Genomic DNA, 26,700 nt, shown 5'->3' with positions numbered 1-26,700 from the left:
GTTAGAGCACGTGAGAAAAACATACATGAAACCCAACGGCCACTCTTTTCAATATCAACGAGTATTTTACAAGGGCTATATATAATATAATAGTTTGTAAGGTGCTGCATACAATTTATGAAGTACGTTCAAAGTAAAAAATCGTTTCGTTCAAATATTATATAAATAGTAATAAAAAACATTATAAATATAAATTATATAATATCGGATATATCGATTTTTATAGCTTGTATTCATTGTTTGTTTAAGGATGTTTCCTGAACATGATGGTCGAGATTTATTTACATCATGGTCCAATGTAAACCATCAAATAATATGTTATGCTAGATATGGAGACCACAAAATGTAATAAAGAGTTGTAATACAAGTTGTATCTTATGTTACTTACCGATACATTTGTGCCTGCGCTTCGAAAATGAAACCGCATTCGTAGAAACTGCTCAGCAGAACGGGAAACAGCAACAGAACGAAGTTCAATAGATTATAACGTCCATACGGTCCGAGACTCTCGAGTACGGAGTCTAAATTGATTTCTTTCTTCTCAACCATTCTTTGTGATACTAGATACCTCGACTCTGCAAATGGATTGAATACTTTACTTGATGCACTAACTTTAAGTGTTTTGAATCGTTTTTGAAATTAAATATATCTAGTACTTTTTTTTAGATAATTAACACGTCTGAGATCTTAGAGCTTAGAACTTAGACTTAGCTCCTTTACTCTCGTAAAAGTTAACTGGTTGTGTTAACACGCTTACTTGACTTTTGTATTCGGCTGTTCTTAACTTTAGCTCAGTATGATTTCAGCTATCAAATGTGTATATCACAGTTATATTGTCACAACCGTGATATCTAATTTCACTAGTGATATCAATGACGTTCTATACATATGGACATATCATTTGGAGTCTGATAACGGAACGGCAAAAGTGTACTTAAAGCCAATGTAAGCACACTTTTCTCCTTAGTCGTGTGTCAACTGTGTGTCAATCAACAAGTATAAGTGTGCTATAAAAAGTGCTTAAATAATACATTAACGACTCAAAAACTACTTGTTGTGACTTATCATCGGTAAGGTTATTTTATTTATATAAGATTGATACACAAAAATCGTTAGTAATTTAATAAAAATAAATATTTTTGGGACTTGTCAATAATTGTACCATACAATTATTGACAAGTCCCCAGGCATGACCCGCTTGTCAGAATGGGACAGATGAAAGGACACAATCTGAAATGAAAACAATAGAGTCGCTCTTTTTAACCGACTTCAAAAAAGGAGGAGGCTCTCAATTCGTCGGTATGTTTTATTTATTTTTGTTACATCAAAATTTTCAACTGGGTGTACCGATTTTGATAATTCTTTTTTTGGCAGCCATGAGAAAACCATAAAAGTCTTAAATTTGCTATAAGTATGTTAATGATTAACTTTACAAATAACTCAATATCGCTTTTTTTATGTTTGTTACCTCAGAATTTACAACTGGGTAAACCAATTTCGATAATCCTATTTTTAATTGGAAAGGAAAGTAGTTAAACTTCAAAGGTAGTTTGGTGATAGTTTGGTTAGTTTCTGCTTATGGAATTCATAACAAAGTAACGGCACTTTTCAATTCTTAGGATCAACGATACTAGGCCGAATCTATTTTATGCTATGCGGATATTTGAGTCACCTACCGTAACGTCGTTATGGTCAAGTAATTGTCGTAGTAAAATATGATGATCACTGGAACACCTTAACGGCTTACAGTAAGGGAAGAATTTCTAACAGTCTGTAATAATATTGTAATGCTCTCTCGTTCATATCTGCATTGCAAAATTAAGTAGATCTACACAAATTTATACAAATTATTAGTTAGTGTAGTTCAAATTCATTCAAATACTAAAAATAAAAAATAAATTAACAAAAAAACACTATTCCAAAACAATAGATATTATTTGCACTAAAAAGCATAAAAATAATTGCGTATTTTTATTCCATCGAATTAATAAATATAATTCTAGTAACGATTTTTGTTATTTTTTAATCGGTGTTCTACCGCCACAGCCCCGCTGTCGCCTCTCGCCTCCACACGTCGCGTGTGTGAAATAAGCACATCTCACTTATAACTATGTATGTAACTTTGGTTTAGGAATAGAGTTTTTGAAGTCGGTTGTTTTTTTGTTAATTTTTTTCAAAGGCCTAGTTAACAATGATTAGCAATTTTGTATTTTGTGTAATGTGAACGGCTAACAAGAACGTAAGTATCGTCACCTAGTGATAATCGATACGTATTTACATCGCAAATATGTAAAAGATAATATTTTGCAGCTTTCTCGTACACGAGATAATGAAAGAGAATTGGCGCCAGTTGCTAGCAAGTGTGATATGTGAAGAAATTTACAAACCAAATAAGCATATTTATATTTCACCACTAAAGTGTTTTGTTTTTTTGGATTTAACCACACTTAAAATTTGACCAAACCTGCCATAAAAGTATATTATATTACACTAACATATACCAAAAGGATACCCTGGAAAAGATATCTAAGTCTAAGAGACAAATTTCATTTAATTCAATGAACTTAACATTTAACTAATTATTTTATGTGAAAAAAAAATATATGTGAATATTAGTTTTTCTCATTAAAGGTTACCTTAACATATTAAATCAAAATCCCTTTAGAACGTAAAGAAGTAACAAATATAAACACAAGCCAATAAATAAACATACAAATTTTCCCCTTTATAATATGAAAATGATTTTTGATTAAAAACGTGAAAAACCTCCGACTGAACAGATCTAAATCGGTAAATAGGGACAGACTGGCGAACGTAAAACTTAAAGCAACACTCGTTTTCGTCTGGGTTTAAGAAAATACCTAACTGCTACTCCACTGATGTCACTGTCCAAATCGGTTTCTAAATTCAATATATGCGGCTGAAACTGAAATGGTTACATGAAATAGTTTGTCATTTGTGGCATATGCCATATTTCGGCTTTGATTTTCTATGAGGTGCATTGTCTATATATATAGAACGTCATTGAGTGATATTATAATAAAAAAGAAGATTATCAATCGACTTCATTTCTTACAATTTAACGGCCTAGTGCTAGTGTTTTAATCTACGACAACTATAAAAAGGAATATATCGCAGCGTTAGCCTCTTGCTGATTAAGGCAACAGATGAAAACAGGCCAGGTTCATTACTTCAGTGTGCGTGACAAGCTACGTCTTACACTCGCAAACCGTATGTCTTTATTTTTGTGTACGTGCGTTGCAAAGGAGGTTAACAATTCACCGCTATTTTTTAAACGTGTTCACATCTGTAATAATCAGTACTTATTTACACCTATTATTACATACCTATTATATACCACCGCATTATATTACGCAAATCTTTAAAAGCTAATGTTTTTCAGCTTTCCCGTACACGAGACAATGAAAGAGAATTTGCACCAGTTGGTAACAAGAGATAGATGTGAAGAATTTTACAAACCAAATAAGTCTAGCATCATTTAATAGAATCATTTCCTTCAAGCTAATTTATATTTAACAACTAACGGATTATGGTGTTTAAAATTCATGCTCTAAAAGTATTTTAAAACTATCTTAAGTTTAACTTAGTGAAACCTCTTTCGAATATTTAGTCAAATTGTATTACACACAAAAGTCCAATGTAGCCACATTTATAATTTACAAAAGCTGTCATACAAAGATATGTTGATGTCCGCTTACTCTACATATTATATCATAATATTAAAACGTAGTGAGTGTATTCTCTTTGCATGAAAGATGTCTAACAAATTTTACCAAATGTTATTTAATTCAGGGATTTTCATTTTAATTTCATTCTAATATCTAGTTTACCAATTTAAAAATATTATATTTGAGTATTTGTATCACTCATAGGTTACTTTAACTTATTAGATCCAAATCCATTTGAGCGTTAAGGAGTTGTTACTAATAAAGTTAATATTATACACACAAACCAATAAATAAACATATAAACTTTCACCTTTATAATATGAGTGTGATTTTTTATTTAAAACGTAAAAAACCTCTGACTGAACAGATCTTGGTCAGAAAATAGGGACAAACTGACAAACGTAAAACCCTCTTATTCGTCACTGTTAAAAAATACCTAACTACTACTCCACTGAATTCAACAATGTTCTAAATTAAACATACGCAGATTAAACTGAAAATGTTTACATTCCTGCCTGATGACCAATAATATTTATAACAACTGGACTCTGGAGTAAACGCAGAAATATTATATTATAGCAGTATAAATATAAGATAAATGTGCTTAAGCTTATAACGGTGTCATTTGTGGCATGTGCCATATTTCGGCTTTGATTTTGTATGACGTGAATTGTCTATACGTACAGAACGTCATTGAAAACAGGGCCGGTTTATTAGTTAAGTGTGCATGACAACCTACGTCTTACACTCCTGATCTGTATGTCACTTTGTGTTCGTGTGGGTGCTTCGCTCAAAATAGAGGTTAAGTGTCAATTCAATTCTTTTGGACGTTTTCACAGATGTCATAGTCTATCTAGAAATATAGGTAGATGATCTAAGGTATAGCAATTATTTCGATTTTCAAAAATTAAGATACCAAAATAATTCTGAATTACTTTATCTAATAGGCGAGGGAAAAAGTTATTTAATATTATTAATATTTAATATCTTCAAAACTTCTTCAAACTTCAAATGGTTTTATCACAATTTCTTACCTAATATTTGAAAATAAGGATCGAGACGAGCAGGACGTTCAGCTGATGGTAATTGATACGTCCTGCCCATAACAATACAGTGCCGCTCAGGATTCTAATAACCCAAAAATTCTGAGCAGCACTACAACTGCACTGCACAGTAATTTCACTAGCTACGGCACCCCTCACACCGAAACACGATAAAACTTACACATTACTGCTTCACGACAGAAAAAGTCGCCGTTGTGGTATCCATAATCTAGCCGGCATCCTGTGCAAAGGAGCCTCCCATTGGCAAGTATTATATGCGAAAAGACTTTGCCCCGTAATAAGTCACTTTATTGTGTGTCTTCTACCGCATTTATGACGGGGAGTGTTCCGAAGAGCTGTTTCACTTGATTTCTTCCACTCAATTCCACCTTCGCACGACACGCCATAAATTGAGATATCATCCCCACCATCCGGATGTGTGGCGTTCCTCTACAGTGCGGTTTTCAAGGAACTTTCATTCATATACCACATAGCAGTGAAATGAGCTTCAAGCTTCACGACATGGCCACCTTTGAAAAAAGCGCGTACAAAAGCCTTCCTCAAAGGCCGGCAACGCTCCTGTGATTCCTCTGGTGTTGCAAGACAATTTGGGCGGCGGTGATCACTTAACACCAGGTTTCCATATTTTTTTTATATATACTACACCTTATATTAATAAAGGCATATCATTAAATAAAAAAAAAATTAAACAGACTTACAGATAGACAGTCATGTAAGTGAAAAGAATAGGTCTCAAATACATTTCTAGAGGTAAGCATATTATCAAGTTCCAGTTTTTTTTTGTATAATATCTAATGATATAATTATAAAGACATAATATTCAAAAATTTGTCAAAATCTGGCACGAGACAGATGTCGACATGTCCTGAGGATGCCTCGTGTAGAGTCGAAATAGTGTCGAAATGTTTAAAGACAAATATTGGCGGAATTAACACTAATAAAAACTCAAATCATTTGGATGATAATTATCCAAAGGGTTTCAAGTGTAGTCAGGTCAGCTGATGGACATTGATACGCCTTGCCCATTAAAATGCAGTGCCACTCAGGATTCTTGAAAAACCCAAAAATTCTGAGCGGCACTACAATTGCGCTCGTCACCTTGAGACATAAGATGTTAAGTCTCATTTGCCCAGTAATTTCACTAGCTACGGCGCCCTTCACACTGAAACACTAATGTTTTCACATTACTGCTTCAAGGTAGAAATAGGCGCCGTTGTGGTACCCATAAACTAGCCGGCATTCTGTGGTAATATAAGAAATACACTGACACTGAGGGCAAACGAGCAGACATACGGGTCTTCTGATGGTATGTCATCACCGCCGCCTATTCCATGTAACACCAGAGGAATACCAAGAGCTTTGTCACAATACATGTAATAGAACAGTAGCGTTACTCAGCGGTCTCCTTGTAAATTGACCTAAGTCTGATCGGAGCGTTAGGGTTGGTACATACAAAAAGATTAAATGAACAAGGCAGCTAATTTAACTCGGTCAGCGACCAGTCTCGGTGACGTAGGCGTGGCACACAACAATTACATTTTCACCTCTCCAGCACGAACAGGGCGCTGTTGCTACGTACTCCATACATCCGGGAATTACTCCGCGTTAAAAAATAAATAAACAATGCGAACCGGTGCGTTCCGAAACTCATTTTAGCCTAGCGTATTATCTCATTGTCACAAAAATTACATGTTACTTATCGAAATTTAGATTTATAAAGTTTACTATTGCCTTTTTAAAGACTTAATATTTAAAATAATTACTATTAATTATATTTATAATAAACATTGTTAAATATTATCTTAATTGTTTCTGTTACAACTATAACCTATAGCACTTTTCTCGCTAGTCGAGATGAAAAGTTGTGTGTTTCATACGAGAGATTTTTTTTTGTCTCGTGCCTTTAAATCAATCGCTATCTCAGTAGTCTATATTAGAATCACCTGTCCGTCAGGTATCAAGTAACGCCTACTGCAATAAATTTTCTTAAATTATCTATATCTATCTATCTATATATATCTGTGTCAACCATGTCACCGGTCTACCTCGTATTTGATTTGGTCATCATTATTGCATGTGATTTTCAGAAAAATAAAACTATCGTTAAGCTTAAAGCTTGAATAAATCTTTTTTAAGGAGATATCCTCATATTTATATTTAAATAATTCATTTGGTGAAAGTCCCAGCGGTCGAGATAAGGTTGCGTTCGAAGCGATTGCAAACCAGAATATTAACGCACATAAACATACCTTTGTGGAAAGCACAGAATTACTATATAGCAATAAGACCGGTACCTACACTTATGTAAACCCTCAGGTGTTGCAAGTCAATGAGCTGAGGTGAACACTTACCATCGGGTAATCCGTACGTTCATTGCTCCTTACTCCGTTAAATTTTTTTTAGTGGATCTGTTTAATGTAACGTGTGAGCCCTTCCTTCCCACGTGGGATGGTTGTACAATAAAATGTCTTCTTCTCTTTAAGCTTTATATTTTGCTTTTAATTTAATTAAGGCTGAACACCGGCCGCTCTCCCTTTATGATCTAATCTGTCTCTCTAGCTCGATTGTTTTCTCACTCGCGTCATTTAAGGTTTGTTAAATTCTTATTCCCCTGACATGGTCAACCGCATAACAATCAGTTCTTATGGGCGAATAATAACTCCTTGTAACAGTACTGTGCAATATGTCAGTGGTGAGAAATAAATGACGTGATAAACAGCAAGCTCAACTATCATTTACATCAGCACCAAGAGTCCGCTGCTAACAAGTATATATAAATATTACGGTATATTTTAAAAGTTCCCAAGGGAGCGCAATTCTAATTTAATGGGAATGAAAATGCAGGCAAGAACTAGGAGATCATAACATGTATACAGTATTTAGTTGTTTTAATAAAATGAAACATAAACTATCAACTTTTAACAAGTTTAGGTTTCTAGAACAATCCAAACTGTCATTCTAGCAATTTGTTTGCTTCTTAAGGCGTTAATTCAAGCTATAGTGGAATAGTTACTTTCCGTTCTGTATTTTTGGAAATAAAAACGTTAATTGGAGTAATATTCACCGACCGTTTAGGATTAAACACAATATTCCAGGGTTAATTTCTGAATTTTTAGTTAAAACATATGATTTGAAAGAATAAAAAGTACATCAACCATCCGACGTATTTACATATGATACACTATATTTTTTATAACTGCTAGTTATATATATTTAGAGAACAACTGTTATAACTATAGTGTATTTCGTCATTCAAAGTTAATTCAGGCCTTAAAAGTTTCCAGCCGTGCGATGTGGTCATCAACAAAATTGATCTATAAATTTAATATCAAAGTGAACGATATTAATAAATTGAATCTATTTTAGTTCGAGAAAACACCTTAGTCCGCCTTAAAGCTAATAATTATTGAACGCAGATTTGTTTTTCCACTGAAAATCGATTTCTCCCGCCCACATGAAGCTTAATATATTACTAACAATAACAATTAGGGAAAACATTAATATTATTCCGAAGGGAATATAAGCGATCAAAGGAATTGAAAACATTGTTATTTGCTTATCTTATTATCAACGGCGATGGTACTAATGGAAGAAACAAGGCCTGCGGCACATAGTCCCGGGAGGCCGGACGTAACATATATAAAGAAAATTAAAGTTTCTGTTAGTACTATTAAATTGAGTCTCGTGCCAGAGTTTGGCAAGTCAACTTGTCCTGAAGATGCCCCGTGTAGAGGTGAAACACGTGTCGAATTCTTTAAAGACTGTTGTGTTAAATCCGCCAATATATATATAAATATTGGCGGATTTAACACTTAAGAAAAAAGCTTAAAACATTTGGAGTACTATTAAAATAAAAGTTTTTTACTAAATGGATTTGCATCCGGGACTAATAGCAGAGTGACAATGTGTATTTTCTTTAATTAACGCGAATGATACATATTTAAATAAAACACTTTTTAAAATATTAAAACGCGTGTAATTATAACTGTGTTTTTATATTACATTTGAATAAAAGTTTAATATTTTATATTACTTTAGTTTCCCTACTTTTCATGGCCTTTCCAGAGCACGTTTTCAGGGGGACTGCGGTTGAAATTAGTCAAGATAGTATTTGTCATAGGTGGTATTTTCTGTAGACGGTTTTTGGCAAAATTTACTGAGTGTCCCTTTCTTTTCTAGTATGTGTTTGGTTAACACTTTGGGTTTTAACAAAGGCAATTTTTTAAATGTCTGCCTGTCTTACTGGATGGCTAGTGCTGGGCAAATTAGGATAGGATTTTCACTGGTACATGTTCTAAGGAGTAACTTTTTTTTTTATATGAGAGGGGGGCAAACGGGCAAGAGGCTCACGGGATGGGGAGAGGTGAGGCAACCGCCCATGGACATCCGCAACAACAGGTGTGTCAAGAAATGCGTTGCCGGCCTTTAAGGTGGGAGTATGCTTCTTTCTTGAAGGTCCCTAAGTCGTATCTGTTCGGGAAGACCGCTGCCGGTAGTTGATTCCACAAAGTGGCTGTGCAAGGCAAGAAATTTCGAAGAAAACGCGCGGTTGTGGAATACCAGACGTCTACGTGATGCGGATGGTACTTTGCACGTAATGTCCGATGGTGGAATTCGGCCGCTGGAATCAACCCGAACAGCTCCTCTGAGCACTCCCCGTGATAAATGCGGTAGAAGATGCAGAGAAAACCCACATATCTACGCAATGCTTGAGAATCAAGCCGATCGGAGATGACTTGATAGTCGATGATTCGAGCCGCTCTTCGTTGTATGCGGTCAAATGGAAGAAGCTGGTACTGGGGAGCACCCGCCCAGAGGTGAGAACAGTACTCCATGTGAGGCCGAATTTGCGCCTTATAAAGTTGCAGGCGGTGGCTTTTAGTGAAGTACTGTCTCGCCTTACTGAGTACACCAACTTAGACTTAGTAGCGGGAAGTCTCTGTTGGTCGGGAGTTTATAATATTTCTCGTTGGGTTAATATATTGAGGGTGAGTATATTACGTAGGTAATATAAAGCAGATGTTTGAGATGCATACACAAATCTAGTCGTATCTCTCTGTTGGAGCTTATCCAGATTTACTGGGAGACTCCACCTCCCGTATGGTTTAGCCTATCACTTTGTCCTAAAGAACAATGATTCTCTCAATGGATTCTTTCAAAGCCAGCGAGTATGGAAAACTACGTTAGCTTAAGTATTCTGCAAATTCTATCACAATATCAACTTGAACCAGTTGACACTCAGTAAATCCTTTAATGTGTCACGCTCTTCAACCATACCTTAGTGTCTTATCAAGTATCGGAATTTTATTTATTAATTATTTTATTTAGATTTTTATTTCCTTACATGTACACATTTAGGGTATTTCATTATAAATTGTACTACTACTAAATACTTTTAATAAGTATTAAAAGTATTTTGTAAGTATTGTTAGTCATTATTTTCGCGGTAAGCCTCCTCCATTAATTTCCACTCGTTTCTATCTCTTGCAATTTTTGTCCACAACTTTCCTGCTATTTCAATTGTCATCGCTCCACCTCTTCTTAAGCCTGTATCGATTTCGTTTCCTGTTTATAGGGTACCAGTTAATAACTACTCTTTCACCATCTTTGGTCCTTCGTTCCTTGTATATATGTCCAGCCCATTTCCAGCTACATTTCTCGCTTTAGTTTTCATTCTAATTGTATCGGAATACAGGCTCTAAAACTTTAAACTGATTGCCCTTAATGAAGTAAACTTGGATGCAACTGTATCGTCGATATAAGGATATTATAGAACAGTTCATTAAATTTGGGCAACATAGTGCTCTATAAAGCACAGGTCCGGTAGAAATTGCAGAGACCTGCTCAAATAGAAAATCTGGAACATTCTGAACCGATTAAACCCTTGGCATTACGTAGAGACGTTGCACCTTTGTGCGTCAACTACCAGTATTATCACGCGAAGTGACCTGAAAACTTCCGAAAGAACTGTTGGCACTTAGCGTGTAACGTACAACGTATTACACGAGTTAGGAATACCGAGCAAGGGCCTTTAGAAACATGATAAAAAAAAACTGTACCAACAGAAATATAAAGATCCAAATCGCAAGGGAAATCAACATAAATTACATTTAGCCTGTACGCCGTACACATTACTGCTCATTTATAAACAAACATAACGTAACATTGCTACCGTTGGTTATTAAATAACATTCTTCCAAACAATTGAACATGTCTCACAAGTATTTAAAACGTACGTGAATAAACTTTCCTTTCGGATGCGAGATGTTTGCCGCAGCCCTTGTGAGCTCCTGTGATTTATATTGCATGAATCATTATTCCGTAGCCTGAGGCATCGCGAATATTAGGCTGTTGATACATGTAGCGTACTGACGTAACAAGCAAATTGAAGTAGGTAGCGTCGTATCAACATATAAAACCAGCGAGAGAGTAGTGAATATCATCAATAAGTCTTTTTAAACTACTGTTTTAAAAAAAAATATACATATAGCGATAATTTTTCACTCTGATATTTCTTCATTTATTCGTATTGGCGTCATTTTGTATTCCATTTCTATCGTCGTATTTATAATAAATAGTGTTTAAAAAACCTGTTTGAAACATTCCTGCATTGATTTCCAGAACGATTGCGTATTGTAAGGTTTCTATCACGCCTTCATACTGCATTTAAGCCAGTATCTAACAGCTAACATTATCCCCTTGGTTAATAGTGCACTATTACATTAACAGACAGGTATACAGTTTTAATCTTTTCGGCTATAAAGTAGTGGCAACAAGTACTCTTTAGCGAATATTATAAACACACGTGAAACCTCCCATACTACGAATGAAACTACCGTGAAGCGCAAGAGAAAAGGGCAGTGGTGAGCTGCAGGACCTAACGCAAGCAACTTTTACTTAGGTCCTGCTCCTACTTAGTGAAACACAAATAGCAATACATACATTCATAATAACATAATAAGTATTTTAGTTCAAATTAACATTCGTTTATATTTTTTGACAAGTACAAGTGTATGTAAATATCAAAGTGCTAAAGAAATATTATTGTTTCGTTGATTTTGCTGTAGTTGTCTCATGTTACTGACACCAGACATTCACCAATACCGAATATGTTTATTACGGACCTTACTCATAAATATGTCTGATAGTCGCAAGTGTGCGCGACACTCAAACTGCAAAAATGAACTAACCTAAGGGCCTTGGACTACGAACGTCTAGAAAAACTTTTATAAGTCCAAGAACACCTTGTTTATAATTCACTTAGAATTCAGTGACTGGGGCTTCAATTAGTGCCTAATTGCGAAACTCGAGTTAGTGGGTTAAATCGTTAGTTGACCCTTTAATCCTGTGTCATTAGCAGTCACGTGATGTCCTCGTGTTCGTCGGTAATAACGGGACGACTGACCAACGGCCACGTTGTTTTATCTATACCGATTGGCTGCCAATTGAGCACGCATAGTCGGTAGGTAGGTAAACGTCATTTCAGCCAAGTCAATGCTTTGTTTATTTCCGATTTGTGATAATATGATTTCAGAGAGGGAAATAAGGTATTAGTTTTTTTTCGGATTTCATTTTGCAAACTAACGGTGTGCATTAGATGTCAATTATAATGTAATAAAGTTTTAATCTTTTTAAGCACAATAATATCTAATCTAAAAAGGGTAGATTTTAAATAAGAAATATATATTGAACAGTAGTAGTAACTACAGGTCGTCGTGAGTATATAATGATGTAGATACTTTCAGTTTTGTTGACAGAGGTCATAAGGGCATGCATTCGTTTTTACTTGGGTTTACCCTAGAATTTAATAGATTGTTCCTCCTTCTACAGTACGTAAAAGTAAAAGTTTCCGTGTAAATCTGAAAATCTAGCGAACTAAAGTAAAAGCTTTACAAAAAATGTTTTTATTTGTTTTTTTTTCTGACAAGAAATTTATTTTCATCGTGTCTCAGCCCTTACGTTTTCAAACTTAAGTTTTTGTAGCAGTTGTTATTTAATCTCTTTTTTCATTTAATACGAAACACACCTAGCTAATCGTTACTTATAAAACTTGGTTTAGTTAAAATTCAATGTTGAAATGTTTGCCTAGATCACAATTAATCAACATATTTTTTTATATCTTACCTTATTATATTTGTATTTTTGTTTCGAAGTGAAAACTTTTTAACGCGCTCCTAGTGTGGGTACTGAATAAGCCGTATAATATACACCTTATTCAGTTATTTATATATTAACAATTATATTATAACCTACGAATTGAACCTTGAGCAAAGAATATATAATAGTGCAAGTACAGAAGGCGCACTCCGCAAAATCAATTAAAGTAATTGAGACTCTTTAGGCCATACAATAAGGTACAATTCTACATTTTTAATACCCAGAAGTTGCCTCTCTTTCCATCGCGTGACTCTTACCTCTTCTGACGACCATACGGCTGTTTTCTGTAACTACATACCTAGTATAAGGACATCTTGTAGAAATAGGTCAGCTTTTTCTATAGGTAATATAAATAGGTATGTGATCGTTATTTTAAATAATATTCTTTCGATATCAAACCTACATTAGTTACGGATAGTAATGTATGCGTTAGAAGACCACGACATAGTCAACATTGTTCATTTTTCCCCCAAAAAGAGGAACTATTTAAATAGGTACATATACTTCGAAATATAGTAGACATACGTGCTTCAACAGAACCATGTATAATATTTAAATTAACAAACAACTTTTTTTGGTCTAAGTATGAAAAATGCAAAAATAATTATTGAACCTATATGGTATAGACGATAAATAGCTATCATGAATAATAATTACTATTATAATCACTTTAGATTGTTTCAGCGTCTGCATCTGGAAGCTTAAAATTTTTAAGTTACATCGCAATTACCTTTAATATGATTTGCTTTTTTTATGCTTCTCTATTTTTAAACGATCGGTCGGATCGTTGATTTCGGTGGCAAACAAAGCTCGTGCGTGCGTCATTGCTCGCTCGTGAGTCCCTACTGGATAGCCCCGTTGATTTGGCCACCGAGCGATCTTACGGTTACGATACCTACACGGGGAGTGAGACAGGTCTGCCTTAAGTGATTAATTGTTCACAATGAAGGCAGTTTTTTCACTACATAATAAGTAATAACTGTTTAGACATCCTTACTGTTTATAATCCCATAAGTGAAGAAAATTACTAAAAGAAAATATTATGAAAAATTGTTTAAAAAAGTTACTTATCTAATAAAATGAGGTCAGTGACTGTATTCAAATGAGGAGATCACGAGAGACGTTTGTGTTCGTCGAGTCACTAATATATTACACGCAGTGTATTGTTACAAGGATATTAATATCTATATTGTGCAACGTAGGTATGTTACGACACCTATTATGATGGTGTACATTTGGTATTTATTATAATTACTTATTGCTCAATGATTTCACCAAATATAATAATTAAATTATTTCTTACCTAATTTTATTAATTATTAATCATATATTAATCGGAAACTTAAATATACTGTCTATATAGGTATTTGATATGATTTATGAAATCGAAATCTATGTTACATACAAGAGCAAGTCAGAATTTTTGTCTGGACTTTTCAAATTACTAAATGGTAACACAGGTGAATATAGGCCACCAGCAAGTTATTAATGATTTTGTATTCAAAGAAACGACAGACTTGTAATAACGCGTAATTACTAGGTAATTATAATGTATGTAATATATCTACTGCGGAAACAATCCACAACCGTCAACTAAACATTTCAAAACATTACATTTCATTCGTTAACATTTTTTTAAACTGTTGTTTTATTAAAAAAATATGCGGAGACCGTTTGTCAATATGATGATTCTTAATCTCACATTTCCGTCATTTCGCACAACAATCTCTGTACAAGTATCTCTATGACCCGGAGTGTTTCAATCGTATATAATTATTACGAGAATGATTTAAGTCCACGCCGATGATGTAGCGGACAGCTAGGTAATAATTTTCTTCATCAAATAATACCCAAGAAAATAGTCACACCTGCATATATACGCCTCAGTTGATGAACTACAGCTAGGGTTACCATCAGTCCGGATTAATCAGGACATGTCCTCTAGTCCAGACTTTGTCCGGCTCTTGTAACTTGTCCGAATTTTATTTTTAATTAGATGGAACATAGACATAACCCTACACGTTAATAAATATGAAATAAGTCTTTAATATTTGCGAGAAACGAAATCTTAACGAGACCAACTATAAAGTCCCGACTTTTATCGAAATGTTAGTCTTTTTGTGAGGCCTTTTCAAATGACTAATTGGTAACCCTAATGTAGCTAACATCAAATTACTGTTACAAGGAAGATAATGGTTATTATCTTCAGGAGAGCTGCTCAAATGGTTACTTGTATAATTATACAAAGTGGCTTATGTAGATCGGTCAGTATCGGTAAGGCTGAAACTATATATGTATAACACATACAAAGATACTAGTGGGAGGCTCCTTCTCACAGGAAGCCGGCTAGATTATGTGTATCACAACGGCGCCTATTTCTGTCGGAACTTACTGCGCAAATGAGACTTAACATCGTATGTCTCAAGGTGACGAGCGCAGTTGTAGTGCCGCTCAGAATTTGGGTTTCTCAAGAAGCCTGAGCAGCACTGCATTGTAATGGACAGGTCGTATTAATTACCATCAGCTGAACGTCTTGCTCGTCTCGTCCCTTACTGTCATAAAAAAAACATACAAAGATTTATTGTTAGGAACCATGTCATCGATTTTAGTTACAGCAAAACCTGCATTCATAGATTTAAAAAAAACAAGTAGTCAATTCGGTAATCAAAATTTTTAAAAAATAAACATTATTTCTACTTATATATGGATTGCGTAGGTCTAAAGGTCTAAGCAGAAAATGTTACTATGAAACTAGATATTTGAAGTGAATTAAATATACTGTTTTTATTGTTCTTTATCTTAATTTAGCATGTGTCCGAGATAACAATATTTTTTTCAATACAACATTGAATTCATTAAGGTACGTAAAATTGTGAATTGTAACGCTGTTTTCATATTTTGAATGCCATTCCAGAAGTTTCGTTATCTGCAATAATATTATCTGTCAATGATTGTTACAACTACATATCTATTAACCCCTGAGGGGGCATATCAAAACTACCGGGTTCTATTCCCAGCTGTTTTCCTCTCGCAAAAATCGATGACACGGTTCCTAAGAACAGATACTTGTATGTCTTATAGTGTCAGACTTGTTTAATATATTGTAATAATTGTTCAACTGAGTTGTAAATTATCCTTGCAGTACAGTAAATGAATCATTCATAACTTAAATAGATTATACCTACTGTGTTACGTTACCAGTAATCACTCATTACAAAATATGTCGCGGCATGTAGAAATAAAACTTTAGGAGAACTATTTCTCCACTATTCATCGACGAAAATACCTCATATAGGGGGTCAATTCTAAATACCTACCAGACTGCAGATACTTTTATTTTTATTTTAGCAAAATTCACCTTAATTTGTAAAACAACGGCGGTTTAAGTTTTACGTCCTATAGGGGCTCAATGTTGGTTTTCTTTTAAAGGCCAAGGTGTAGTAAATAATATTATAAAAATAACTGGAAAATAATTGGTTTTATTTTGTGATTTCCGAAGGGAGAAAGTTTATTTTTTACAGTATTAGAGCACATCTGGGGGCTTTATTTTAAAATTGTTCGAAGCACGAATTGTACGAATAGTACACGTTAGTGTTAAGTCGTGCTCTTCAAATAAGTGTAGACTGAGTGAGTGAGTGTTAACTCAAATCTCCGTCAGCAATGAAAAAGTTTGTCCTTGTGCCTTTCATGGTTAATGCGTAACATAAGTTCATGGAAAACTGTACACGTTTTAAATTAAATGGGGAATTATTAGGAATTATACGTCATATATACGCGGTACTCTCATTCCAGCGATTTGCGAGTCAACAGCTTCTGAAGATGCCTCGTGCAAGGCAAAACACGAATAGGTGTAATATAGGTGACCATTAAATATAGGGTAACCATGTGTCCGGATTAATCCGGACTTTTAGACTCTAGTCCGGATGTTGTCCGGATTTTATTTTTAATTAGATGGAATAAAGTTATAAAATATCTATATTTTAACTAATATCAAATAAATCTACGAGAAACGAAATCTAAACGAGATCAACTAAAAAGTCCGGACTTTTAGTAGTATACAGTGTCAGGTATTTTGTCAGGACTTTTCAAATTACTAAATGGTAACCCTAATGACTAAATAGCGTCATTTATAAATTATAACCACTTTTTTACATTTTGGAGAATGGGACTTTTGGGCCTGATGGTTAACAAGTTAAAATATACTTTTCTTTAAAAAGGGAATATTTTTCTGATGTAAATTACAAAAAACTAGCTCATTTTGCAATCTACAAACCGAAAAAACATTAAAATAAAGAAAATCGATTAAAATGTAATCGAATGAATATTTAATCGATTAAAAAAAACAAAGATCCAGTTGTTTTATTTTAATAATATTAGTAAGGTGCATAGTTTATGTTCCAATGACCATATTATTGTGAATAAAATATATTATTTTCTCAGGAAAAAACAGAACTGAGTAATTATTTTATTATCAATAAATCGATTTACATAAAAAATCGATACTAGAGAAATCCTTGTTCCTCAACGCTAAGTTCACTTTGACAATGACAGTCTGACAGATCATTTCGTTTCTTCGTCATTGTCATTTCGTTTCTTGTTGTATTCGTTGAGTTACCGACTTGATAACTACCTACCCAATTGAATTCCAAGGAAAGTTGTTTCTAGCAGTCTGTTTTACAGTTCATGTATGAGCTAATGAGTATATTATATTATTCTTATCTGAGCAAATAAAACTATCTTTTAAATTAGGTATACTAAATTATATCTAATTACTAATTGTCTTATATTATAATGCAAAAAAAACTGTCGTTACAGTAGTAGATAGGTATACGCACATAGGTAGGTATTTTTTATCTAAAACAAAAAACAAGGTACCCATCTAATATAAGTATGTGAGCCTAGCAGCTACACATTTAATAAACCTACTATTAAGATAAGCTGCCAACATATAGTTTAAAACATAACCTCATTTTTATATCTTCGATTACTCAGCTTCTAGCTTCACAATTAATCTTGCAAAATTTTCAATTATGGATTATTTAAATGTTATCTTTTAAATGGTGCTACTTTCATCTTGTTATCACCTGGGCCCAGGAATGTATGGACGCGTTTCAATCTCCTTTACGGGGCCCGCTTCGTAGCGCATAATTCTATTTCTTTTTTAAACCAGCATCAGCTGTGCCAAAGTAACAAATGGCAACCCTATTCGGTCCTGTGTTCTAATATTTCTTGCGCACAAGATGCACATATTGAATCAAAATTACGTTAGGAATGACAAAAACGACAATATTCTTTTGACGAGCCGCGCTGCTCCTATCCGGTTATTGAACCCGCGCTAAAAATAACTTTTGTGAGAATATCGTTTATGCAGTCGACAATGGCTTCTGGACAATCGGTCCCAACCATTGTAACCAATTTTACAATAACGGTTTTGGTATGCATTGTAAATTATTAACTGGTGGGGCTGTACACCCGAAAATATGTAATAGATACATTCTTTTTGTCACATTATAAAGATACTAATAGGGTCTAGTCTAATTGGCAAAAATGGTACAAATAAATAAAAATTAAATTAACCATTTCTCCACACTTCCTACACAAAATGTGTTCATTATCTTTTAGACTAAAACGCGTGGTATTTAAAGCTGGTTTTTAACATTGAATATTTAGTAACATTGAAATTTATGTTTATGCCGACATTTTATTAATATTTATATAAACGTGTAGATAAAAATTTAAATAAGTACACAGAAACCTTTGGACGAAACAATGTCTGGCAATGTGGAATAGTAAAATTAATTGTAAAGACAAATGTATTAGATAGTAACAGAATTATTATAATTAATTCTGAAATTTTTAATTGAAATAAATTTGAGATGAATTAATATAATATGTATAATATATAACAATTTATTATGTTTACTTCAAACAACGAGTAAATGAACAAACCAAAAACATGTGTTTCGTAATTCAAAGGAATTGTTAACCGTTTGTATGGTAACGGTTACTAGGTATAACATAAATTATTTTCTTAATGATACCACAGACTCAGGCTAAATTGTACGAAATTTTATAGTGACGATTTTTTTTAAAGAATCCCGCACACATTTTCGTGGTGGTTTTGACGTTCAATAAGTTATTTTGAATTTGAATCAAATATTAAATTTGAATGTTTCATTGTGGTCAGTGGCCGAGACAGTGAATGACCCAACTGTTTCGATTCGATTTCAATTTGACATTTGACACGAAAAAACTCGCCTACTTCTGTTATGAGTGAATGATCTCAAAGACAGTGAGTCACACATCATTCACAATCACTGCTTCATTGATTTATAGTCATTACAATAATGTAGTACAAAACCTTGAAATTATTATAATAAATAAATAATCTGTTTTAATTAATTTAAATTAGAAACAGTATTGTGGTATTCTGTCGCTCTGCTCATGTCGGGTCCACATGTAACGAACGGCGACTGGACAAAACTAACAAACGAACATTCACGTATACGTACGCCAGTGACAAGTAAAAGAGAGCGGAGATCGTTCGCTGACTTTCATTCGGCGTTGTTCTTTGAACATTCGAATGGACAATGGCTTCATACCGAACAATTAACTCAATTTCTTTAAAATAAATAACGATTTAATTTATCGTTCATTAAAATATAAAATAGACACCCACTTGTTAAGTACATTTATACCCTTGCAAATAGTCATTCATTTTTAATAACGTAAGTAACGTACTTAATTCCGATAAAACTTTAACGGTATTATTACAAAAATTAAATAATTTAATAATAAATCATTTATTTTCAGGCATTACCCATATATATACAAACAATCTTAACTTAAATTAAATTACATAATACTGTTGAGTTTAATTTGATATTAATTAAATTACAGATAAAATAACAGTTTAAAATTTAAGATATGCCGCATAAATGCCTTTATAATTGGCGCATCATAATGACTAGCAATGGTTTGCAGAATGATGTTAGGGCTACCCCTCTTCAGCAATGACGCGGTTCTTTTGCGTTGGATGGCATGGAAGCCGTCCACCCTCGCCTCCGCGAACATTGCCGAAGCACTACTGCAAACTAAAACATGTCTTGGAAATAATAATAATAAAACGTGTTTTATTAACCAATGTCTTAATATTTAAGCAACGTATAAAGATTCACGTTATACAACAGAAACACGCGGATTTGTAATAGAACTTTTTTAAATCAAGTGTTCAACACGTGTTTAACTTTTTTGTAATAACACTCTATAATACGTTAATTTTTAAATGTAATTCAGCAATAATAGTTTCATCAATACAAAGCATATTTCTGTACTTTTCACCTTCCATGTATCGAGACATCGGGCATTTTTATTGAGCCATCCTCCTTAATTGTAGGGATTGATTTAGAGCATATCCTGTACATCGACAAGCACCAAGCTTCAAGTCTACTTTTTTTATGGTGTTAAGTTGAATGTTGTTAAGTGATCACCGCCGCCCACAATCTCTTACAACACCAGAGGAATCACAGGAGCGTTGCCGGCCTTTAAGGAAGGTGTACGCGCTTTTTTTGAAGGTACCCATGTCGTATCGTCCCTGAAACACCGCACAAGGAAGCTCATTCCACAGCTTTGTAGTACGTGGAAGAAAGCTCCTTGAAAACCGCACTGTGGAGGACCGCCACACATCCAGATGGTGAGGATGATATCCTAACTTGTGGCGTGTCGTGCGAAGGTGGAATTCGGCGGCAGGAATCAGATTAAACAGCTCTTCGGAACACTCCCCGTGATAAATGCGGTAGAATACACACAATGAAGCGACGTCTCTACGCAACGCCAAGTGATCCAGCCGTTCACAGAGCACTGGGTCCCCGACAATTCGAGCTGCTCTGCGTTGCACGCGGTCAAATGGATCGAGCTGATACTGGGGTGCGCCAGACCAGAGATGACAGCAATACTCCATGTGTGGCCGGACCTGCGCTTTGTAGCGCTTTGTTTTATATCGCAAAGTAGTCCTAGAGGCAATCCTCATTTCTTTTTATAAAAATTAATCCTATGACTAGGATTTTGGTGAATTTTGACTTTAACAATTTTAGCACTAAACTACTATTACTTCTAACAGCACACGATGTTTTTATGGTTTTCGACATTTCTTAGAATTTGTGTGTTTTTCAAGAATACTGAGGAGCAGTGCATTATACATACATTACTATCAGCTGAACAGGGCTGCTCGTCTAAAATTAAGGGATGAAGAAATGTAGCTTGCTATTATTGTATGAAAGTGACCGATAAGCGTATTCTATATGTAATTGAATTAGTAATTTAGATTTCAGACAAATTAAAATTCAGATTCAGCACGACGCGGCCGCGTATATCAGAATCTTTCAACATAATTTTCACCACTTTAGGACAAAGGATTATATGTTTAGAAAATTTGCACACGTTTCAACCGAATATTTATTATCGTTACCAAGATGACAAGGATGGTAAAATAATATCGTCTGTTACCTAACAAGTAGATATTTTTTTTAATATGTAGAGTTCGCTCTACGAAGATTTAAAGTGATAGAGTCCACAATCCTCTGGTTATTATTATTTAAAAGAATTAACGTTTGTGACTCTCAAGACAATGCTAATCTAACTTGTTATTGTTAAGTTGAGTACAGTGAGAGTGTTATTACGAGTATATTTAAAACAAAAATCTCCGCGACAACATAATCCTGACCTTCCGCAACACATATCAAAATGGCAATAACAGATAATATTATCATTAGCCGCAATATTACAACTATGTTTACTATACAATGTATAATAGTTATAACTTATGGAGGACAAACGAGCATGGGTCACTTTCAGTGGTAAACGCGCTAAATTGACTATTAAGGGGGATAAATTGGACACGGTTCATTTTACCACATTCCGCGAACTTCTCAAGAGAGGACTCTTTCTAATCTTTCTCTTAGAAAGTAAACGAAACAGTGGTTATTTCTTAGAAACTTTTAACTTAAATAATCATTTTTGAATTAACCAACCTTAACTACATGCATAACTACTAGGTACTACTACGGGAACTAAGGGCAAAACTATGTACCAATCATTCTACCTAAAGTAATCTTACTTATTTAACCAAAATAAAAATAGCTTTATCCATTTTGGTCTAAAAACTACTCTCATGAAGGTTAAATTACAAAAGTTAAAATAACATTTTTATCATTTACCATCGTTTCGGAAAAGGTTGAGCTATGAGAAGAAGTGGTAAGAAACTCATATAAATCAATAATGATGGCTTCGTCATTTTACAAATTATTGTATTTATAATCTACCTAGATGTAGTTATACCTATTACATAATAATTATGTTCTTTTTTAAAAACATAATGAAAATATCTATCGCTTTCTAGGTAAATTGCATTTCAGCCATTCTTTTTGAAGGAATTAATACGGAATAATTTATATTCAGACTTCGGTGAATTTTCACGACAGAAAATGTGACGTTATATAATAATACTTATTTTATTTTCAAAATTCTTGTCTTGTATGAATGAAAGTGTTCGTGAAAGACTATTTCATAAAAAATAATCTCAATTTATGCAGTACTTATGTTTTTAACAATTAAATACAATTTTAAACATGTTATTTGCTTAAAATTGTATTGTTCTGTATTATTGTATTGTACTGTACAACTCTAAAATATATCATAACATACCTCAAGAGTCAACACTCGATAGAAAAATATATTTTGTAATATAAGTATATTATTTTTTCAAATATAGAAAGGCAATAAACAAAATAAATTCCCGTAATAAAAGATATAAGAATCAATTTAGAAAGCGGTCATCGTAAAATCAAGTTAAACATGAGTGTAGTTTAATCAGATTGTAGGGTGCAAAAATCGATAGCCACTTCATACTTACCATGAAAAGTTCTAGAATCACAGACTATTTTAAAAGAACACCATACTTAATAACCTCAAAACAACACGTGCACTAGAGTACAGGTAACAAGTGAATGTAAGTTGATAATATTGTTATAGAGTTATTTTATATTTAAAGACCGGCGCGCGTATTTATTAACGATGTTCACTCATTGGTTGACAGAGTGCTCACTGGCGACTGATCGGCGATCGTTCGACGTTCTATATTTTCATCGTACGAGCGCGTACGCCGATGTTTCAACGAAGCGAGGTTAACGTTTTCGTGTCCTACATTGCTGATTACTCAAGCGTCAAATACGATAATCTCTCTAGGTACACTGCATTGGTTGACGTTTTATAGATTGAGTCGTTTTTATAACAGCGAATGCAGTCAGCGATAGTGGAATGCACCATATGGTTGACGGATGCGTTTCGTGGGTTCTGCAGCGGTTTATTCAAATTATTGTAGTGTAGGTAGTCAACTTGTGCGTATGAACAATAATTATTGTAACTAATTTATAACGACATTAAATTTGGATTAAATGTTCGGAAATATTACACACAATATGATTAATAGACGTAATAACAGATATAAGTAATTATTTTATTTAAAGGGTGTAAAATATATCGTATAAAATGAAATAGGTATAAGTAGGTATGCCATAATTGCCATTAATTTGCAAGGGGTTTTACAATACTAGTAGGCTAACTCCTGTAGGTAGTATTGCACTTATCATTGGTGTGAAGCATCCAAGGTTCAGTAGATATCAGCTCGAGCTATTTGATCGCGAGGACGGCTGAGTTGCTAGAAGAGACGGTGGTGAATTAGGTACAATCGTTGAGTCAACCACCACCACCCCATAAATTCTGCACATTATCACATACCTTCCGATTACGTATATTTTTTGAGACATTTTCTGAATTCGGCCACGTACAAAAAAACTGTGGAATTAGCTTAACTGCGAGGTAGTTCCATGACGATACGACATTGGTACCTTCACAAAAAGTAAATTTTCTAACGCGCCTATAAGGCTGGTAACGCTGTTGTGAATCCTCTGGTATAGGATGACCACTTATCAACAGGTTACCCGAACGCTTGTTTGTCCTCCTATTTCATAAAAAGAAAATCTCGTTCCGACTAGGTACGCAAGGCTAGCAGAGGATGTTCGGATTAGGATAACGTATTTAATATTAATCAAAAAAATTATTTATTTAAAAAATATTTCAAATTGCATTAATGAATGTATATCAACATTGTGTGCAATGCAATGAATACTAAATGTGTAAGATTTGTTATGCCTAATGTGAAAGAAGCAAAAAACATTTGTAAGAATTAAAGATGAGAATAAAGAGGTGGCGCGAAATCCTGTCTTTCAGGGCATAACAACAGATTATAAGAAAAGTAGTCGTCATCTAACAGACGTGAAAACCGCACGTCTCATTTACTTTAGTTACTTTCACAGCATCAAGTTATATGGCTTGGTAGGATAATGAGCAGATATGTGCTGCAGAAGAGGCCTCTGCACCATATTATATGAAATGGGCCTACGTGAGTCGCTCAGATATAATTTCGAGGAGATAAAAATAATGACTGTTTACTATCATATATATTATGAAAATATTTTGTATAGCACCTATACTCCTTCCTTAAAGGCCGGCAACGCTCCTGTGATTCCTCTGGCATTGCAAGAGAATGTGGGCGGCGGTGATCACTTAACACCAGGTGACCCGTACGCTCGTTTGTCCTCCTTTTCCATAACAAAATGTACATAAAACAATGAGTATCAAAGTATAGGGACCGCCACAAATTAAATTTAAGAAATATGGATAATCTCGTGGTGCCGAAAACTAGGCTTCATAATATAAGTCAATCTTTTGTAGGTTGTAAGTATACGTTTTTTGATTACTCTACCGAATAGAATGATAAAAAAGTTTGTCAATTAATAGATTTACACCATAAGTTAAGATTAAATTGAGGTGAAGGCCTATTATAGTTTAAAAGAGTTCATTAATGATAAGACTGCTTGGCATAGAAATAGATTGCTCATAATTTAAAATAAGTCTGTGTTATTATTTCTTACAGTTTTTTTATTTTTTATTTTGATTAAAATATATATTATAATAGGTATATTTGATATTATTTTATGTTTTGTTCAACTTTTATTGTGAGAGGTTCTCTCTCAACTCATGAACTCACGTTCACTTTCAAATATATCACAGATCTGTTACATTATTGTAGATTAGTTCCTGGGGAAGGGCATGTCATGCGTGCTCAAATGGCACTGCTTGTGGCGGCATCGTGGGGTACCTTACCTAAGATATATGTGAGGGTAGCGATGGCTGGTCCATGCTTCATGCTCGTGAACGGGGGCTGCTTGTGTTGCCTAGTCAGCGGTGTCTACGGGAATTTTTATATTTATAATTATAACATACCATACCAAGCTATTGCCTTAAATAAATAATTAAGCGTAATAACTTTAATTTTTAACATAATATAATATTATATATTATAATTACTGGGGCGAATCAACATCAGACCCGGCTCGAATGTCGTTTGTGCAATGTACAGTGTGCACAAAAGTTTTTGTTTCCATTTCACTGTCTACGTACGAAAATGAATAATATTTTTTAATTTTTAAGTCTTTTGCAATTATATTATTATATTAATTAGTATATAAATAAATAAATTACATATGTACATGTACATGTATCGGTTTTAAACAGTAAGTAGTAGTTGTCATTCGATCTATATGGAAATAAAACAAAAATAAGTAAATAGTTATTCGTATTTTTATAATAGATTTATTTATTTAGTATAGTTAAAAGGTTATATTTTTACTATCACGCTGAACCGTCACTTTCAATTATTATATATATTATAATTTATACTAATCCAGATATTATATTCTTATGACTGTCATCTATTAAAGAGAGCTGTTTCAACAAAAAACGTCCAAACGTAACAATAAAAATTTTAAAAGTACAATTACACGCATTGTAATACTTTATAAAATATTTTATTTAAACATTATTAATAATTATTATATTATTACAATAAGACACAACAGCAAGAAAATAACTCGTATATTTTAAAGTGCAAAGACACGTGCAACGTTAACTGCCATTCTATAGCTTAGTGTGTTAAAAGTTATAACAGTTAATAATTAATAAACAGAACAGAACCATGTAAATATTAAATGCTCTAAAGGAATAAATTTAACTTCAAAGTTAATTATAATTTTTAAGTGGGATCTGCGATCAGTGACATCTTTTAAAAACCGATAAACAAGAAAATCATTTTAAGATAGTTTCTCTATACAACAGACGAAAGTTTCTGGACCTTTGCGGCCTTTTTAAAACTAAACACAGATCCGTAGAACCTAACTTAATATCTTACTTAAATTTTTCCATTCCGAGATGTTTACCATGACAACCGATTTGATAAAATATTTTCAAATAGTTATTCTAGAACAAATGTGAAATAATACGGTCCTTTTATGTACAACATTGGTCCTTTCATCTCCAACATGACTTTGCAATTTTTCACGACACGCTTAGGACATATATAAAAAAAGTTTAAGAAAAAATTACGACTACGATAGACAATAGATTGTTAACTAGGTAACTACATATTAATTCTTACTTTTATTTTTGTAATTAAATACTTATAATATACTCACATTTTATAATTTCAGACAAGAATTAAGATTAAAGTTATTTATTTTTCTTTTTTAAATGTTGAATATAATAATACCTAATTAGAATAACCAACCTCGAACTAATATGTAGATGCAAATTAATTGTTAATGTTAATATCTAATTACATAAATAAATAAATAAAAAACCTTTGTAGATTGTAGTTTGTACTTGCATAAATAAAA

At 33.6% G+C, this 26,700-nt stretch overlaps 1 protein-coding gene across 1 annotated transcript in view; it reads right to left on the bottom strand.

Moving 5' to 3' along the window:
* The window catches only part of LOC126968805 (organic cation transporter protein-like), a 55,896-nt gene extending 32,889 nt beyond the window's left edge, over positions 1–23,007 (bottom strand). The window contains exons 1-2 of the mRNA XM_050813919.1: positions 22,821–23,007; positions 389–575 (exon numbers count right to left, since the gene is read on the bottom strand). Coding sequence (XP_050669876.1) covers positions 389–549 — 161 coding nt within the window. The 5' untranslated portion in view covers positions 550–575; positions 22,821–23,007. The remainder of the gene's footprint in view (positions 1–388; positions 576–22,820) is intronic.
* Positions 23,008–26,700: the final 3,693 nt, after the last annotated feature.

This window comes from Leptidea sinapis, chromosome 16 (assembly GCF_905404315.1).
Source record: "Leptidea sinapis chromosome 16, ilLepSina1.1, whole genome shotgun sequence".
Lineage (NCBI taxonomy): Eukaryota > Metazoa > Arthropoda > Insecta > Lepidoptera > Pieridae > Leptidea > Leptidea sinapis.
This window is presented reverse-complemented; position numbering and strand designations above follow the sequence as displayed.